Source organism: Alosa sapidissima, chromosome 16 (assembly GCF_018492685.1).
Source record: "Alosa sapidissima isolate fAloSap1 chromosome 16, fAloSap1.pri, whole genome shotgun sequence".
In the NCBI taxonomy this organism is placed as follows: domain Eukaryota; kingdom Metazoa; phylum Chordata; class Actinopteri; order Clupeiformes; family Clupeidae; genus Alosa; species Alosa sapidissima.
This window is the reverse complement of record NC_055972.1, coordinates 24954467-24974673: the sequence shown is the minus strand read 5'-3', so window position 1 is coordinate 24974673 and position 20207 is coordinate 24954467. Positions and strand designations below refer to the sequence as shown.

At 40.6% G+C, this 20207-nt stretch overlaps 2 protein-coding genes across 2 annotated transcripts; both read right to left on the bottom strand.

Moving 5' to 3' along the window:
• Positions 1 to 1238: 1238 nt before the first annotated feature.
• Positions 1239 to 6619, bottom strand: LOC121685631 (TATA box binding protein). The gene is made up of 8 exons (XM_042066243.1): positions 6464 to 6619; positions 5499 to 5698; positions 4973 to 5307; positions 4701 to 4788; positions 3379 to 3470; positions 2823 to 2990; positions 2285 to 2379; positions 1239 to 2132 (listed from the first exon to the last, which is right to left on the bottom strand). Exons 2-8 carry the CDS (start codon positions 5550 to 5552, stop codon positions 2053 to 2055), a joined length of 912 nt encoding a protein of 303 aa, XP_041922177.1. The 5' UTR covers positions 5553 to 5698; positions 6464 to 6619; the 3' UTR covers positions 1239 to 2052.
• Positions 6620 to 16699: 10080 nt separating this feature from the next.
• Positions 16700 to 20058, bottom strand: psmb1 (proteasome 20S subunit beta 1). Its single transcript, XM_042065127.1, has 6 exons — positions 19833 to 20058; positions 19059 to 19166; positions 18778 to 18859; positions 18487 to 18616; positions 17190 to 17296; positions 16700 to 17029 (listed from the first exon to the last, which is right to left on the bottom strand). The coding sequence occupies exons 1-6, from the start codon at positions 19931 to 19933 to the stop codon at positions 16844 to 16846; spliced, it is 714 nt and encodes a 237-aa protein (XP_041921061.1). The 5' UTR covers positions 19934 to 20058; the 3' UTR covers positions 16700 to 16843.
• Between the last annotated feature and the right edge of the window lie 149 nt (positions 20059 to 20207).

Below are 20207 nucleotides of genomic sequence, written 5' to 3'. Positions count from 1 at the left end.
CGTGAATGACGCGGAATGATGATGTTTTCACTCGGAGAAAGGTTTTTCCGAAGCCCATGAACGCTAGGCAAGAAAACAGGTGGACCTTCTTTAGTCACTAGGCTACTGTCACCACTATTTATTAGATTATGTATTACATGGTAAATTACACTATTCATTGTAATATGTATTTGTGGATTTAGAACTTTTTTTTATTACATTGAAATATATTGTGACTGTTTAAATTGTGTAAAAACACAATATGAAATATTGAAAGAAATGTGAATGTAAACAAGTGGAAAACTTGGCAAATGTGTTGTACATTTCAGAAATATTGATTAATAAAAAAAGACAAATAAAACAAAAACAAAAACAAACTCGTCTGATTTTGGAAGCTAAACAGCATTGGGCCTGCTTAGTACTTGGATGAGAGATCACTTGGTGCTGTAAGCATTTTTTCTACAAATCCATTTGGTCTACATTCAACTGATTGCACCAGCTGAGGTTGATGAAGAGGTCAGAATGTGGCAAACACATGGTGGTGGCAATGCGCTCCGTTTGCAAACTGCCAAAAAAAAGCTCACCGAAAAAGAAGGATTCACTGGCCTGTTCTTCAGTTAAGTTTTTTTTTTACAGTTTGCAAACGGAGTGCATTACCACCACCATCTGCTGGTGTAATGGCAAGTGTACCCTTTAGCCTTGTTCTGGCCGCCGGGTGAATAAGGCGAATTGGCAGCGACTGTCAAGACTTGATCATGGCCTCATGGAAACACTACTTTTAAAATATACAGTATCTGTGTGCCCCAGTAGAAATTGTATTTTTCACCATAGTGTTTGTCTTTGCTATGCTACACCCGAGTGTAAATAAACACTATTACTCTCAGGTACAGGTTTTTGGGTGCTAATAGCATCTACGTTTTATGCCAAGCCAATGCTGAGCTTGATTTTTGTTTTAGCATCAAAGAACAGAAATAATTTGGACTCTTACATTTTAAATACAAACCATCTTAAAAAAAAGGTGGATTACTGTTTAACAGTTCCTAATTAGTCTGAACCTTCCCAAACTTCAATTTCATTTCACTTTATGATATGTATGGAGTTCCTCAATGGAGTTCAATATTCCTTTCACTTAAACTTCTTAACCATCAGAAGTCTATTAAGTGCAACATTAAACTTTCTGAATTAGCTATGTAATTTGAAAGGTCTACACAGATGATTATGTGAAGAAAATCTTAATGGAGAGCCAACTGGACAAGCGCTTTGGTAAGTTAAGGATTTATTTTTGCCCACGATAGAACTGATGAACAGGGCAAAACTAGAAGTGATCACAGAAGAGTGCTTTTTGAAAAGGGGCAAGATGGAAAACCAAGCCATGAAACAATGTGGCTCATGATAAAATGCACAAAGAAATGACAGAACTGTGACATTTCATTCATTTTAAAAAAAACAAAACATGGATTACATATACTAAAAACATAAATTAAATAAAAAGAATAAAACAAAAAAGGCCTGTCTGGCCACCACAACTCCCCCACCCCCATTCAGAACAGCTTTTCTTACAAAGACTAGAATCAGGAGACAATTCTTGTACCACCATTATAAGAACAGGTTGATGCGCTTCAAAAAGTACATAAAACCGATTCAGCCACATTCAAACCATTAACTAATTTTCAAATGGTTCACACATTGTAAGTACTTCAAATATGCCAAGAAACAGAACTCAGCCATATGTACACTTTAAACATCAACCAGAACAAGGAATGTGTGAATGGGTACAGAAATGACTAAAACTAACATGTTAAAATGTTTTCCCTAAAATGTGACTGACTGATGAACAGGCTTGGAGGACCATCTTTAAAAGACATTAAAAGGCAAATTAATCAGTTCAAGCAAATTTCTTCTCTGGTTTTGCCACACCTGTATGGTGACTTGAGGGAGCCCTAGATGTATATATATACACAAACATACTTACATTCATACATATCAATGCAACTGTACAGGCCTAATACAAAAATGTCCAAAAGTATTCGATCACAGCATAAATGAATCAAAAGATCCCATTGTGCAGAATCCTTATGTTGTTTTCCTAAATCCTTTCAAGATGGGGTAGATGTTTTCAAATGCTTCATAGATTTCTCCTCTAACCTTTGCACCTTTTTTAAAAAAAAAACAAACAAAAAAAAAAAAAAAAATGTGTGAGACATTTCAAATTCATTTCAGTAGTTGAGACAAGGAGATGAGTGCCGATATGATCGTGCAGTTTTCAAATTCCAAAAATATAAATAATTTGAAGGGAAATGCTCACCTGTGAGTACGACTTTACCAGATACGAATATCAGAAGCACAATTCTAGGCTTGATCATTCTGTAGATTAACCCAGGAAACAACTCAGGCTCATAGCTGAACATGGCAAAAAAGAAAAAGAGCAGAAAAGGTTCATAATTTAACAATGACAAATAACTTTGCTCTTTAACTATAAAACCAAGGTTTCTTTAATTATAAAACCATTAAATGTGCTCATCTGAAATGCATCACTGATTAATTGCAATGACTGGTTTTAGGTCGTCTCATTCTAAATGACTGCATTTAAAGGCACAATTCCACAATTCACTTTGTCAAATTCAGAAAAAAGCTCCTCACATTCTGCCCTGAGTATTTGTGAAAAATATGGTGTTCATACACCGACATGACTCTATAAATTAAGCACCTTACACTTAGCTTCACACAATTCTAGCTATGAAGACATTGTCTGTAGAGCTCAAATACCTAACATTTGCCAGGATAGAAAACACTACTTTTAATTTATTTTACCACACTTGCCAAAGTGGCTTAATCAGACCTACCTGCTGAACTGCTGGTGGGTGAGTACCAGCCCTTCCAGTCTAATGGGGAACTTCACATCACAGCTGCCAACCATGTTCTGAATCTTGAAGTCGAGGAATTTCGCAGGGAACCCCAACTTCTGCACTACTCTGGCGTATTTTCTGGCTGCAAGGCGTGATTGCTCTTCACTGTGAGGCGGAAACAAACAAGACATCCATTTTGGTTGGCCTCTCAAAGTTCTAAACTTTGGAGACCTGAAAGACATGAACTTTGAAGGCTGTGCTGACCACATCTAAAAATAATTTCATAAAATTTAGAAAAGAAAGTTAAGACTAACTATTATTATATAAATACTATGCTGACATACAAACATGCCAAAGGTCAAGAGGCAAAATACAGATTTTCTGCAAACCTTATTGTGTGGTAGTCACTTGGAATGTGAGGTCTTAAATTCTTTATTTACACCAATACTGATACAATAGGGCAAAATAATTTCCATTATTTACCAGTTATTCTATTATGCATTTGGGTGTTTGAAGAGACTGCAGTGCAAATCCTAATGACAAATGTGTTTACCTCTTGGCTCCTGTGCACACCATTTTTCCTGAGCTGAAGATGAGGGCAGTCGTTCTGGGCTCTCGTATTCTCATGATGACTGCAGCAAAACGCTGGAATACAGGACCACAAAAATTAGCTGTGTGTAAATACTAGGGGTGTAAAGATTCACTGATACGTATCGGACACAGATTTGAAAGTGAAAGATGCGAGTGTACCAGGGGACCCCTGGAATTGGTTTAAATGCACCATGAATTGGCTGATGGACGACTTTAAAAGTTACAAATCTGTTGCTGCTGCTTTTAGTATAAGCAAAGCTGCAGCGTTACATATAATGCTACTTTCAAAGTGATGCATCGCACAGCATCTGGTACAGTTTTCAATTAGGGTAGAAGTGTGAACTACAACAGTCATAGCAAACTAGTTGCACAATCAAAATGTTCAACACAAGCATGGTAAAAAGTGATGTCATTCAACGTTATTCAGTCCAGTGTTCCCCATACATTGACTTATTTGTGGCGGCCCACCACAAGATCAACATTGACCACCACACAATGATTTTCCAGGTTGTGCTAAATTGTGCTTAAATCTGGTTAGCATCATATGCATCTATGTAGACCTTTCAATAACCACGCTGCGCTAATTTGTTAAAAACTGTTAAATTGAAGTTAATTGCAAACCTACCACCACAAATAGAATTCAATTCTGTGGGAAACACTGCAGTCAGTCTATGCCGCTCATCCAGACTGTCTGTTTTAATTGGCTTTTGCTCAAATAAGTGTGACACAAATTAAGTTGACAGATGTTGTATTATTAGGTCCTCAGTATCTTGTGAAACATACACTATCTGATACTTAAACTCAGCTTATTTCAATTCAGAATTGAAAATAAATATCTACACAAAATAATTGTTAGGGCTGGTTGAAGTGCCTTCCCATAGTCTACGCAAGCTACACAGACATTGCACACCCATCAAAAACACATGACATGGCACTCAGCCTAGTTTCGCATTACCAAAAAAAAAAGAAAACAAAAAAAAAAAAAAAAAAAGAATGACAACACATTTTGCTAGACAAGTAGGCGCCAAACTCTCCCTGTAGAGCTGGGTGCATTCGCCTAGCTTGTGTAGACTATCAGTAAGGCCACAGCCCCATCACATCATATCAAATGATAACAATGAATCATTCTATATTAATATCAATCATCCCTGAATCCTATTGTAGATCTTGCATTAAAATATGCATCTTACGGATTATCTAACAAAGGAGAGATGCACGCAACTAGTAAAGACAGTCTAAACTTGGTCAGGTAGTACATATTTACACAAATCTGGTAAGTCTTACCTTTGGGTTGTATTCAGCATTTCTGGCCCGCAACGCTATCGTTTTCAAGTCTAATTTGCATCCCAAGTTAACTGTGGATACAATATTTCTGGGGGGGGCAAAGTTAAAGAGTTAAAGGATGCAAATCCAGACTGGAAACCATAGTCCAATATGGGAATTAGGTCGTAACCAAAAATCAATAAAATAACCAATGTAACCACATAATGATTAATAGAATAATAATAATTTGGCAAAATTAAGATTGAACTAGTAAATTTCAACTCATAACTCACTGAAGCTGGGGGACAATTCCAGAACTTTCTGATGCAGGTGTTGCAGGGGTGATGGGGGTCATGGGCGTGAGAGGGGTGGTGGTGTAGAGTGGCGTGTTGCCAGGCAGTGCCGTTGTCGTGGTGATGGCCTGGGAGTGATAAAGTTGGGGGGTCTGTCCGGATGTGCCTGCAACCCCCCCTTGTTGTGCCGAGGCTTGCTGCTGTTGCTGCTGCTGCAGCCTCTGATGCTCCTCCAGTGCAGACAGACTGTTGGTGTTCTGCACAGGCTGCGGAGTCAGCCCAGTGCCATAAGGCATCATGGGACTGAAGATTGGAGGACCAGGCGTCATTACACTCTGGGTGAAGAGAAAAGAAAAGGACCATAAGTAACAATCACAATAATTGCTTGAGTCTCACTTCTGCCAAGTACTTTTGTGCTCTGCTCTTACACTGTAAATTGTAAAGGCTTTCTGGCTCCTCTTGTAGGGATTTAAGCAATCACAAGCATTACCCAAGTATTACTTTGCAATGCATTACAGTAGTTCACCTGGGGGGACGCAAGTCCTTGGGGGAAAGGGGGCAAACTGTTGTTCTGCTCCATTGCTCTTCAAACAGAAGCCAACACCAGCCAATGAGCCCAGGGAAAGTCCTGTTGCAATGTCACACCACACTCCCCTTGTTTCGAACGCCAGGCAGAAATGCTTTCCACTCAATCAACCCTCCTTCCAGAAACACTCACATGGAAACCTATTAAATAAACACAACACATGTATAATATACATGACCCACGTGTTCATCATGTGTAAGTGACGCAGGGTGAATGAGATTAGATGATCAGTCTGTAACATTGGCTAATGTTTCTGGTGGAACATGAATGTTTTTCTAAGGACATGTCAGCAAGCCTCCAAGCCCATACACTGTCAGTCATGCCAGCTGTAACTAAAGAAGCACAGCACATACTTTATCATTGTAGGAGAAGACGAGTAACCTTATAGCTAAGTTTGATAGCGGATTAGGAATAAGGTTAACAGACAAACAATCAGCGACTGTATGAACCAAACATTACGCGGTGCTGCAGTTGCCCGAATTCAAAAACAGCTGAACAAACGTTGCAAGACCGTTTACTTGAAAACGTTAACGTTACGTGTTGTCTATCTACAAAAAGTAATTCGGGAGACTGGCTAACATTACATGCCACGTTAACGAGGATAGCTAATGTAAAGGTATTTATGCACTGGCGGTGTTCCGTGTCTTTCAGATAAAAAAAAAACAGACAATTAAACCAAGACTATGTTAACCACCGGCTAAATGTATCTACCTATCTAACGTTAGTAGTAAGGTTAACTTAGCTTCATGGGCATGCAAGGCTAGTTTGCTAACCCTGCGTTACTAAGTTAGCTATGCAGTCAGCTAAGTGGCAGTAACTTGCACTTTTTCTACAACATTCTCTTTGTGCATTATTCAGATAATAAATACAGGCAATAAGAATAAGAAACACTGGTAAATGTTCACCTGCTGTCCAACCTTTCGTGAAAATTAAAATCCCAGACTATGTTAGCATAACGCCAAGAAGTCTCACAAATCTCTTGCGCGCAAAACACGAGCTTCCTCTTGTTCTGTTATAAGCACTTCCGATGACAGCTAGGGGCGCCAAAAAGCGCAAGAAGTTTGAGAGCAGAGGTTCACAACCTTTTAGGAGCTGAGAAACACATACGGTGTCTTGTGTAATCCCGCTGGATTTTCCTGTGATTTTTTTTTTTTTTTTGGTGCATATTTTGCTATAGAGTCTAAGGAACAAGATTTCTTTTTGTCTTCAAATTTTCACAATCCATTTTCACACTTAGATGACATCATCAGGCAACATAGAACGGGTGAATATAGGGTAAAAAAATTAACTCCTTGATATTAGTTGATTATTATGACCGCCGCGCAGCGAAGCGGCGGTCATATAGGTTTAGTCAGATTTTTTTTTTTTTTTTCTTTTTCGCATGCCCAAATTTCCGTCAATGATTCCCGGGACACTGAAAGACCGGGGTACACGAAACTTGGTGGACATGTAACCCCACATGGATAGCATGGAACCATCGTTTTTCGTTTTGATCTGTAGCCCCCCCGCTGAATTGGACCCCCCGAAAGGAGGGTAGGGCAGACACAGTTTTCTGTGAATATCTCGAAAACCGTAGGGTTTAGGAGGACCATTTTTTTTTTGTATGTTGATCTCAAGGGGCCATGTCAACCCATTCCATAACCACTCATTTCATGTATAGCGCCACCTAGTTAAACACAAAAAAGTAAAAATGAGGTGGTGTAATTGAAGGTATCTGTGACCTAACATAGTCAAAACTGCACGAAATTGGAAGTGTAGGATCATTATGACACCCTCTGTATGCACGCCAAGTTTTGTGGAATTCTGTTCATGGGGGGCCACACAATAAATTAATTTATGTTACTATACACCAACTGGCCTGTAGGTGGCCGGAGACAGTTTTCTGTGAATATCTTGAGAACCGTAGGGCCGAGGAGGTCCACCTTTTTTTTGTATGTTGGTCTTAAGGGGGCATGTCAACCCATCCCATTACCACTTATTTCATGTATAGCGCCACCTAGTTAAAAATTAAAAAGCAAAAAATTAGGTGTTTTCATCTCAATATCTCTGGCTGACAAGGTCAAAACTGCACGAAATTAAAAGTGTAGGATCATTATGACACCCTCTGAATGCATGCCAAGTTTTGTGTACTTTTGTTCATGGGGGGCCTTACAATAAAATAATTTATGTGTACATTTAGTGACGTACACCAACAAGGATTCCTGGGACACTGAAAGACCGGGGTACACAAAACTTGGTGGGCATGTAACCCCACATGGATAGCATGGAACCATCGTTTTTCGTTTTGATCTGCAGCCCCCCCGCTGGACTGGATCCCCCGAAAGGAGGGTAGGGCAGACACAGTTCTCTGTGAATCTTTTATGGTATGTTGGTCTCAAGGGCCCACATCAACCTGGCTCATAATCACTCATTTGTGATTTGCCCCCCCCCCCCTCCCGCCCCGGTCAAAAATGAAAATGCAATATTATTATGCTTTAATCGCCCCTATCTTCAGTTAAGATGTTCAGAACTGCACCAAATTGTATGTGTATGATTGACCTGGCATTCTCTGGGGGTCTGGGGGTATGCCAAGTTTCGTAGAATTTCATCCATGGGGGGGGCTAAAAAAATTAGGTTATGTGTACATTTAGTGACTGTACACTCATTGGCCTGTAAATGGCGGTGCACACATATAAACATGCACACACACAGGCACCCACATACTATCGGTATTAGAACGGCCGATACATAATTACAAATTCAATAGGATCAAAAGAAAGCCAAAATATTCATCATCATCATCATGGCTGCATTTTCAGTATTGGCGATAAGTAGTCGTTTGTCCACTAGATGGCGCATCGTTGCAGTGAGACGTAATTTTTTTGGAAGTTAAAAGTGGGTTGAAAAAATAATGGACACTTCCTACAAGGACTGTAATTTACCGCAGCGAACATCTAATAAGGACAGGACGATGTTCACATGAAGTGTAAGTGAGGATGAAGTGAGGATGTTTATCGGACATGCTTGGTTTTTATTGCAGGTACGTTAATCTTGTAATATCAATAAGGACCTAGGTAATGTTACCGTTAGCGTTGGTTGAGTGATGGAGGCCCATTTGATTGATTGCATTTGTAGAAAACTATAAATGCGGTTATACCAAGCAAATTGATAGCAGCACTGTTTGTATCTTTCGACTGTCATTTATTGCACGTGCTACAAAATCATTCTGTGCAATGGAAGATTTACCAACGTTACACCGGTCTGATACAGTTTTGCCTATACATGCGTGAGACTGAGACGCCTGTTTATTTTGTTTTAAGTGCGTGCAGGGTGTGAGAGGGGAGTCGATGTGCTTTGATTACAGCTTGGTAGTTGTAGTCTGTGAAATTAAAAAGCACGTGTGTGTGAAGTATCCAAACAATGACACCTTCATTTCATTATGGCTGCTTTAGCAACACACCTTAAGCTACTGTGTAGTGGGTCCTATTTAGAAGTGGCTACTTCATTCGCGCTTTCCTTGACTCATGGAACTGCGTGAATGTTATTACAACTTTTCGCCACGATATGGCAGTTTAAGTCCGCTTGATACTGTAAGTCGTAAGCCATTGGTTTCCAAAGGAGATTTTATTTGTGTCGCCAGCATAGCCTATTGACAATTTATGTTGTAAATAGGCCTACCTTATAATCCTACCTGTAGCTTAGGGAAGCTAACCGCTTTCTATTAGGATCTAGTTTGTTAGTTACAGTTTTGTCATAACTCCCTAATGCATTTTTGCATTTAGAATAGCCAGAGCGTGTATATCTCAATCTGAAAATTAAACAATATCGGGTGCCTATGGACTAGGCTGGGTGAACCCAGCCTGATCTGCCCGCTATTTATTTTTTGATTTCTTAAAAGATTGAGCTTGGTCTGATGAAAGCCAGACTAGCCATGGACCTCAGTTACACAATGCAAGGGAACATGAATCAGCCTATATTTGCACGAACAATAACGGACAAAAGCTCTTCAACTTTGGCCCGTTAAAATGTGTATGAACAGTCTAGCGACGCATTTCATCAAGGCCCATTTGGACATGTCAGTTATTTGCACCACTGGTTAGATGTAAAACAGCATTTCGTTTCAGACTACTGTTACTTAATTTGTGCATTAACAATAACGTTTCAGACTACTGTTACTTAATTTGTGCATTGACAATAAAGTATTACATGAACTAAAGATGACTAAAATCTTATGTAGAAGAAGAAATATTCACAAAAAATCCATCCATCCAAAAATGACCTTTGTTTTTGATAGCTGTTGAAAACGGCATGGAACTGACAGAGATGTTTTTGTTTATAAATACATAAAAAATAAATAAATAAATAACATTATGCTGATACCTTTTGCTTTTCCCAAATACAATGTAGCCTACAGGTGTAAGTGACCTTTCATCAATCCAGTTTCAATGGATGAACTGTGATGACCTGCCCTACTTGTGATTGTTTAGAGATTTTAAAGGTTTTATAACAATGCTACATCTTCTTTGGCTATTCTACAATCTATTCACCTTTTCAGCACAAGTAGGCTACTTTCTGTGCAGCCGCACACACACACTCAGGCATGCCAAACAAGCATACACAAAAGTTTCAAGAGTGGGGGATGGAGTAAAAGATGGAGACAAATTGAAGTGTGATTTATTTTCGCGGAATGGATGTACAGGACTGAGCGGCGGTCATATTTTGTACCGCTATGCGGTACATCTAGTTTATGTTGAGACAATATTTTCATGCATTAGCCTATTTTCTGAAAATATATGTTTATGGATGTAATTTAACAATATCTCACTAATTATGTACTAATTTGCATACATTTAAATTACAGACATCTGCATATTGGATAGTTAACATTGAATCAGGTTCAGGTTTGCCTTCAGAACTTTTTGTGGATTCAGAGCCTCGGTTATGCTGATTTCAGTTGTCCCTTTATCTTAGAAATGGATGCAAGCCATGCAGGATTGGGGGCAGTTCTGTCACAGGAGAAGGATGGGTTACGGCGACCAATAGCCTTTGCTAGCCGTGGCTTGCGGCCAAGTGAGAGGAACATGTCAAATTATAGTGCCATGAAACTCGTACTCCTTGCAGTCAAGTGGGCAATCACAGAAAAAAATTGCGAATATCTCATGGGCAACAAGTCCACCGTGTACACTGACAACAATCCCCTCCAATACCTCCAGTCAGCGAAATTGGGTGCTCTGGAACAGTACTGGGTTTCTCAGCTTGCCTTCTTTGATTACAACATTATCATCCTGGGACAGCTAATCGCAATGCCAATGCCCTTTCTAGGCTTCCCACAAGCCCCACTAATAGCCAACATGCAAGCCTCAAGTGCACCTATCCAAGACTCTTGGGTGACAGAATCTTGTATGGTGGACACCATCCCTGGTTGAACCAAAAGAGACCTGAAAGTCCTGCAAGGGACTAATCCCTGTATTTCCAGATTTCTGTGGTTTTGGCAACAGGGACAACCGACCACCTACCTGTTAAGACAGGAGGAGCAAACTAAAGGAAGTCCAGCAGCTGATAAAGCAGTGGTCCCAGATACAGGAAGTGGATGGGACCTTGTACTGAGTGATCCAGGCTTCTCCTTCCAGGGATCCAGTGCTGCAGCTTTTACTGCCCAAGGTGTTGCGAGTGGAAGTGCTCACTAGGCTACACAACAACCATGGCCATCTGGGGGTGGACAGGACCACAGATCTGATACGCCAGAGGTGCTACTGGCCCCAGATGTGGCATGAGGTGCAAAAGTGGTGTTCTGAGTGTGAGCACTGTGGTTGCTAAAGCAAGACAACCCAAGCCAGAACCTTCTTGCGAAATGTGTTAGCCACCATAAGCCTTTGTTGATAATCACCATTGACTTTACTCTCCTGGATTGGGCTAGCACAGGACAAGAGTATGGTAGTCACAGATGATTTTTCAAAGTTTACCCAGGCCTTTCCCACCCCTGATCAGAGAGCTTTTACCGTAACTAAGATTCTAACTGAGAGATGGTTCTATGTGTATGGCGTGCCAAGGAGAATCCACTCCGATCCGGGCCGCAGCTTTGAGGGGGAGCTTTTGAAGCACCTGTGTGACAGCATAACAAAGAGTAGAACCACCGCTTATCATCCAGAAGGGGAACAGTCAATGTGAACGTTTCAACAGGACACTTAAGTATATATACTTTTTTGACCCCGTGAGGGAAATTTGGCCTCTGCATTTAATCGGTGAATTAGTGAAACACAAACAGCACACAGTGAACATACAGTGAGGTGAAGCACACACTAATCCCAGCACACTGAGCTGCCTGCTACAACGGCGGCGCTCGGGGAGCAGTGAGGGGTTAGGTGCCTTGCTCTAGGGCACTTCAGCTGCGGCCCACTGGTCGGGGCTCAAACCGGCAACCCTCCGGTTACAAGTCCAGAGTGCTAACCAGTGGGCCACGGCTGCCCATCATTCAGCTACTTCTTGCTTGTAACCGGACTTGCTCAGGACCTTACCCCCTGAAAAGAAGAGTAAATGGCCCCAGTTGCTCCCTCAGCTCCTGTTGGCTTATAATACCACCGTGCACCAGTCCACACAGCACTCCCCATACGAGCTGATGTTCGGTCAGAAACCACAGTTACCAGTCGACCACCTACTTGGAAATACTGGAGGTGACCACAGGGACAGTCGACCGACTTATTGGGTGCAACATCAAGAGTACCTGACTTCTGTCTATGCTAGTGCTAGGAGACACTTCGAAGAGGCTGCGGCATATCGTAGGTATGGTGGTCCTGACACCGTACCCATATTAGCACCTGGCACTCTAGTCTTTTTCTAGTGGGTGGTGGTAGTGTAGTGGTTAAGGAGCTGGGCTAGCGTGCAGTAGCCTGAAAGTTGTCGGTTTCAATTTCCAGCTTGCTTCCACTGTTATGCCCTTGAGCAAGGCACTTATCCCCCAGTTGCTCCGGGGACTATGTGATCCCTTGTAATATAGCTGACATATGTAAGTCACTTTGGTCAAGAAGTGTCTGCTAAATGTACATGTACACTCTTTTGCAAGAACCATTTTCACGGTCGCCACAAAATCCAGGATATATGGGCGTCCACCAAGTATGAAATTGTGGAGTGTCTGGATGGAATTGGCACACACTATAAGATCAGGCCGTATGGGGAAGACCATGCATCGCTCCGAGCTTAAACTTGTTCCCACCGGTCAAGATTCATCCAGCCCAACAGCACTGGCTGCTCCACAGCCTTATGGGGGTATCGGGAGGGAGCCTTGCCTCCGTAACAACTGCAGTTGGAGACCTGTTGAGGGTAGTCCTAGGCCCCGTCCACACGGAGACGCTTTTTGGGTTAAACGCACAGGTTTTGCATCATCTTGGCCGATCGTCCAAACGAATCCTCTAAACACACTGCCCGAAACCACACTTTTTTTAAACCTGGTCCCAGGGTGGAAAAATCTGAAACCGTAGCTCTTGCGAGTTCATTTGGATGGCGAAAAAAGCGCATATTTGCGTATTGATGATGTCATCGCCACACCTCAGCTGCTCTGGACTTGATACTTATAGTATTGCCTAACAATACTAGTTTTCATACATGACATTACCTACGATTACACTCAGTAGGATAAATATCACAACTGGTGCTGCGCAGCGCCAATAGCTTATCATGACTTGGTGGACTGAACAGTGTTTTCCCTGTGTTTTCTTGATGCATTCTAGCTACTGTCAGTGACGCGAGAGAACTAGTCAGAAGATGGAAGTGCGGTGTAAGTTTAAATTAATTTGTGCGTAGTCTAGTGAAGTCAGATATGAGCATACAAAGACGCTTAGAACTCATGTTAAGCCTATGGTAGATGCACACTAAATGTGAATGCGCGATTTGATGCAGGCAAAAGTATTGACTGTTACTAACGAAGGTATTATAGCAATATTATAAATGTGAATAGCCTAGAACTTGGGTAGGCCTAGTGTTTAGTAGCCTATATATGCACTTGCGGTGGTAGCCAAAACTAATGTGAATCGCGGACTATCCTACAACCAAAGAAAGTAAAGGAGATTATTTGTACCTGCGTTAGCCAAGTAAAGAACGGGGCTGCACCCTTCACAAACCGTAAAAATGAAGTTTATTAGTTTTACAGTTGACTACAGTTGGCAGTTCACCATCAGTCTACACAAACAATTCTGGTTTTCTTGCACTAGCCAGCATACTGTAGGTGAAGATTTTCCAATCGTGCGCCCCCTGGAGGAGTCCGACATTCCACTCATAATACTGCCGGACAGCATTCAAACCCCTTCCACCTCCCACATGAGTTCTCTGCCAGTGTATGTTTCCCCTGTCCCCTTCAGGACTTGGCAGTAGATAGGTATGCTACCAGGACGGTGAACTTTAAAGCCAGAGGTGTATGTGGAAAGGCTGAACTGCAGCGCTGGCGCACACGCCCACCCGTGGGTGGTGATCATATACGTAGCATCGTCTCTGGGTGAACAATGCCGGTCATTTGAATTGTTTGGCGCATTGCTTGTGGTTTTGTTGTTGGAAGAACATGGCTTTATTTTTTATTCTAAGACTTCATTGTATCTCTCGCACGCCCTGCCTGTTGGCTGTGGATAACCTGTTGCTTTTAAAGAGACCAATGCACACGGTTTAGTGTCTGACCAATGTTTTCACCTGAGTTATTTGTTTTTTTGTATTAGTTCAGGCTGTGAGAGGGCCATCCGTGGTATGTCTGTTTGTTTGTTTGTAACTTATATTCTTTTGTTTGTTAATTTTGCCTACTGCTACTTAACTATAACCTGACTCTCGCCAGATGAATTTCGTTCCGCCTAGCTCCACTCATATCTATCTGGGATCGCTTCCGTTGAGAGTGATTTCGGCACCAGATTTTATGGTAGAGCCAATCAGGACACAGGGCGGGAGTTTCATATATGTGACGTAGGTAGCGTAGAAGCGACTGTGAGACTGTTCTCAGCGTCACAGGTTTGCTTCGATGTGAGTGGTTGCAGTAGCATGTCAATAGATGACGGACAAGTGGCTTATCCAATCAAGAATTTTTGATAAGGCCCAGCCTTCTGAAACACCACTCCAATGGATCGATCCCAGATGGATGAGTGGAGCTAGGTGGAACGAAATTCATCTGGCGAGAGTCAGGTTAACCAAAGTCCTTTTAGGCAAGTCCCTCCACTCGGCGGCCATATACCAACGTTTTATGGGCACTCATCGGGCACAGTCTTTGGGTCGAACTGCGCGTGCGCAAGGCTTCACGACACCAATCTTGCTCCAGCGGCGAGATCACAACACATGATTGGCACGATGTCTTCACAACACACCATATGATTGGCTCAATGTATTCACATGTCGACGTTTTGCCGAGGAAGGGGTGGGATATGTGTAGACAACGGCCATATTGGCGTGACAAACTAGCCCTATGCATTTCTATAGAGTATTTTTTGAGTGCTGTGTCTCCTCATTAGAAAGTCTCTGGGTTAACTTGCCTATGACACCTAGTGGTGTACTGTGTTCCCTGTACTATCAGATTATTTCTGAGACAAATTTCTCTTAAGGTATAGACAATAGAATGGCGTGGCAGGTCAAGGAAAGCATCAAGAAAAGTAAAGATCAAGAAATCGTTTTTGGCATAGGCAACAAGGGAGGAGGTGTTTTTACACTTTTTAGACACTCAAAGTTTGAAAACTATGCATATTGTTTTAGAACCAACAACCATTCTACATTATCTGGGGGTTTTGTATGCAAAAAGTAGAATTAGAAGAAAATGTGAAAATCACTTTTCGGACTAGATACAATTGCTTATTTTAAAACATACAGATAAAAACACTAAAGATGGATCGTGAAAATGTAAAGACAAAAACCATGTTGTTCCTTAAACTCTATATTGGCAAAATATGCAAAAAAAAAAAAAAAACAATTTTCACATGAAAATCCAGCAGGAGCCTATTTTCCAAACACAGCGTAGTGTGCTAAAAGGTTAAACCAGACCAAAACGTCAAATCACACTGATGTATGGCACATACCAACATGACGTTGATGAGCTTTTCATGCTGTCATTCATGCATTTATTCATGCGTTGTCTTCCTCAAAAATCTACAGCACACCTCACAACACAGTGCTGGTCGAGATCCACTGGTGACAGGCTTACTAAAGCTAGTCCCACCTATGTTAAGAGTATTCTTTCTCGTCTCAAAAAAATAACAACGAAATAACAATAATGATAATCTGTATGAGAAATGATTTTGGAATATCAATCCAATCTGTAATGCTAGCATATTATTTCTGACAACTCATTACAAAGCCAGACAGCCCTAAACATCCCCATTGTTGAGGGAATGTAAGAACCAATATTATGAATAAGACCTAAGTCTACACTGTGGACAGAATTACATTGATACGTGTAGCATTTATCGTCATGTAAGAGCAGGGTATCTGCACATTTTGAATTTCATGGTATTGAAAAACACACAAAATGTCCTTCTATATCAGGGGTCGGCAACCTTTCCTCTTAAAAGGGCCATTTTCTTGACCAGAAATGAAAATAAATCTGTCAGGGGCCGCACATATGTCGGAACCATTTTAAAGTAATCAATTTAAACCTCTCTATCTTTATTTGCCTCAGGCACATGGCATACTCGCCATACTCTGTATATGCTGTATTGTTGTTTTCACAAACTGTTAATGTGTTGGGACAGCTTGAAGCTTAACGACTATATGAAATTGTTAGACATATTTTATAACTTCCATTTTTAGAGAAAGCCAGGGAGCCACTAGAGAGGATCTAAAGGGCCACATACCCGTTCTATAGTCTAAACAAACAGCTATTCAGGTCTACATCAAATTTAATAACTGCCCTCTTGCAATCCCAGACATGTAAAGCATTTTCAGGCCTTACATATCAATAACTAAATGTAGTTGTTTAGTAAATAAACAATTTAAGGATTTGTGGGGACACTGAAAGGGTTATTGCTTCATGGATAATGGGAACATCAAAGTTTTAAGCTGCTGTATTTAAGCTCCTGATTCCTGAGCAGCATTCTTTCTATGTGACTGAGTTAATGTAAGGCAGTGCCAAACAGGATAACAAATACACATACATTCTTTAATAGGGAAATGCTTTTCTAAACAATAATAAGTATTATCAGTCAGTATTGTCAGGTAACATTCTGATATTTTATTTTTCAGAAAGAATGTAAAAACAACAGTGTGACCAAATAAACCATTCAATGGAAATAGCAGTCAGGAGAATATAACAATAAGCAGAGTTTGGTGGGGGAAACGAAAAGCTGGTTGGATCAGTCTTTCCTGAGAGGAACAATCTCCTCTCTGATGCCGTCCTTGGTGACGATGCAGATCTTGAGGGCATCACCGGTATACACGTCTCTCTCTGCCGCAGAGATAAAGACGTCCTTTACCAACTGCACTGCCTTCTCCTGGGTCAGTGGAACATGCTGCACATTCTCCATGTTCTTGAAGCCAATCTGAGGATCAGAACGCATGATTATAAAATGGGAGGGGAGGGGAGGGGAGGGGGGGGGGGGGGGGGGGGGGCTCTATAATTACGGCAAATAATTACTAAATTTAGGTTAGGAGACATCTGGAAACTAGTGGGGTCTATATTCTGCACTGTTGGTTATGTACCTGGTTGTCTAGCAAGGGTTGCAGCATGGCACTGGCTGAGCCTCCCGCTTTGTAAGTGTCTCGCTGATATGATCCCACTGGGTCGAAACTGTAGACAGCGCCTTTTCCTGTAGAATGACAAAATAACACAAATGAAAAAGAACAGTCTTAACAGAACATGATCAGTAAAATCACATTCACAACAGGATTAGTGCAGTTAAAAAAAAAAAAAAAAAAAAAAGTTTAGAGCACATGAAAAACATTTTATATGAAAAAAAAATAAAAAATCTGATGGTGATATTACACATGAACATAGGTGGCCATTTTTTCAGCTGACATGAAGCAAGTTAATTTGTATAGCCAATACCCAGAAAGGATATTAAGTGCCATCACTCAACCACTAATTAAACATTACCATGTTCAAATAAAATAGAAATTTATTCAGTAGCCAAATGTCACCACTTTTTCCATCTGTAATCTAACAGCATACTAAAAGTTGTTTGAAATGAATCTAGGCGTACTGCATTCAAATCCATTGACTGCCACACCAATTTAATAATAACAGGGTATCACAGCTTAACCAAAACAGTTTGTGCTGGTTTGTGCCGTAATATTTATTGTTGCCGCAGTTCAATGTTTTTGGTATTTTTTAGTCTAAGTTTAAATATAAAACAGTACAAAGCAATAATTTTCTTACAACAAAAATAAACTGAATACTATACTTTCTGATGACATGGGAAACCAACAGTTTCAGATAAGTCTGCATTTTCAGATATTAGAATTAGAACTTCTAAAATGGAGTGGAGCTGCGTTTTCTAACTGGTTACGGCGGTGACTCGTCATTTCTGAACTCTATTGACGATGCCATTTTATAGTAGTTGGGCACAGGCTGAACTAAGAATGAACAAAGTTTGTGTTGACTGAATTAACTTAGATTAACTGTATTGGAACCAAAATCTCAGTTTTTCATCTCAAGGTAAATTAACCTAGAGATCAGGGTTAGACAGAGAATTTGTTAAACCTGTCTTCTAACATCGCAAAAGTTGACAAGGGGTATAAATGCCAATTCTTAGATTTTGTTTCTTAGTTTTTGTTTACTGCTATGGGAAGTAGTAGTACTTAACCAAAAGCGCAAGGAATTTTACATCTTGTCCACTCTATAACTGAAGCTGAATATAATAAATAGTTGATGAGAAAGACAAAACACTCAAGGCATCACTGACAGGTCATGTCTTGACATTTAGCCACTGATGACAGTTACACATGCTACACTATAAACCTACACAAATGTATCTCCATAGTAACAAGTTGTACTTACCCTCCTCATCTAGACCACCGATGATGTTGTACACATAATACGGGAAAAATCTCCGCCCATACAGAATTGTTGACAGCATGGCAGCAATGGCTCCACTTGTCATGCTCTTGTTATTTGAGTGCTTGTACATCTGAAGGCAAGTAAGTAACATTTAATTTTCATCTCCAACTAGACATGTGATACTGTCATTTGATATAGACAACAATAAACTGAAAGAAAGGGTTGTATTGCCAAGGTAAAGAGAAACAAACAAATTGAGGGAAGGCAAAGCGTATCGAATATCCATCTCACCTTGAGCCTAGCATCAATGATTTTGGTCAGAGTAAGGCAATCACCATGAAATCCACTGCAGCCAATTACTGTTGTGTCAGTCCTGAAAATGAATTCAAAATCATACAAACAAGCGTGATGGCTATCGTCCCGTATATCCTTCAGACCCAATATACACATTATCAGACGATTTATCAGCCTCCAAAACCTGTGCAGCTTTAGTCTTAACAAGATTTCACTTAATGACGCATCTCTGTCACACAAGGGTGCCGTATGCAGTGCAGTTCAGTATGTGTACTCACAGCGTGTAGCATTTTGGAGAGTCCCGACTGTGGATAGAGTAGCCCTCACTGAGACGAGTGTCAGAGGCTACAATGGCAAAGTCCTCACCAGCAACAGCCAACACAGTCCTGTGGAGGAAAACAAGTGTAACCTTAAACTTATGGTATTGCAGCAATACAACTACAATACAACGAACTGTTAACCAAACTACTATATTGACGATACAGCTCTAGAGAATGCTTTAATGTGCAAAGTGAAAATCAGGTTAAGACATTTACTAACGTTGACCAACTTAGCTAGCAGCTACACCAAACTGTCAAAGCAACCGTAACATTAGCTAACAATAGGAGGCAACAGCAATCCAAATGTTTTGAGCTTTTTTGAGACGTCAAACTTACTCGAATAATATAATCCAACGGCCATTTATAAGCAGATTTTAACCAATCAATTTGCTAGTCTGAATTAAACTTACGCTAGCAAGTTATCTACAACAGAGTGGATATGGCTAACATCAAATCCTAGTCATCGTTCATTAACGTTACTGGTATTACCAGAGAGAGTTGAGGCGGATCTTTGGTGTTACACTATTTACATTATCTATTGTTTATGTGACACCTAATTATGTGTATGAAACCTAAACTAAATACAAACTTAAAATGGTCTGGCAAACATGTTTGTGTATTATTTCAACATCAGCTTGCACTCTTTCTTCCTTGGTAACATTTGCTAAAGTTAGCTAGGTTATTTCAGCTAACGTTGGTTAAAACGAAACTAACATTGCCATTTTTACTTACCCTCCGTTGAAAGCATAGGGAGAGAATCTGTGCTCTACTGGACCAGAATAGTGATAATCTTTCATTTTCCCATTAGCATCGTACGAATGTGTTGAAAGCATTATAACCACTCTTAAACACTGCTAACTAACGTAACAAGGAAAGCATTCGAATTGAAAGAAATACCGCTGTCTCACTGCAATATGGCTGACACGGGACATGCACTTTGTTAGTCTGGGTGCTCCCTAAATATCTGCCACCAAGCGGCGTGGAAGTCAAACGAGCTGGAAAATACCGGAAAATACAGAGGACTCTTATTTTGCAAAATCGTCGTAGTGACGTCAACATCTCTAAAAAGGTATTTTAAACTGGTTGAAGCTGCACCAAAATTTCAAT

What these genes read in the sequence shown, in the direction of transcription:
- LOC121685631 (XM_042066243.1), bottom strand. Translation starts at nt 5,552, where the DNA reads ATGGAGCAGAACAACAGTTTGCCCCCTTTCCCCCAAGGACTTGCGTCC. An exon ending in AAGGACTTGCGTCCCCCCAG is followed by an intron (nt 5,308 to 5,498) that starts GTGAACTACTGT and finishes CTCTTCACCCAG; the next exon opens with AGTGTAATGACGCCTGGTCC. An exon ending in ATGCTGAATACAACCCAAAG is followed by an intron (nt 3,471 to 4,700) that starts GTAAGACTTACC and finishes CCTGTATTCCAG; the next exon opens with CGTTTTGCTGCAGTCATCAT.
- psmb1 (XM_042065127.1), bottom strand. Translation starts at nt 19,933, where the DNA reads ATGCTTTCAACACATTCGTACGATGCTAATGGGAAAATGAAAGATTAT. An exon ending in CGGTGGTCTAGATGAGGAGG is followed by an intron (nt 17,297 to 18,486) that starts GTAAGTACAACT and finishes GTCATTCTACAG; the next exon opens with GAAAAGGCGCTGTCTACAGT. An exon ending in AACCCTTGCTAGACAACCAG is followed by an intron (nt 17,030 to 17,189) that starts GTACATAACCAA and finishes TCTGATCCTCAG; the next exon opens with ATTGGCTTCAAGAACATGGA.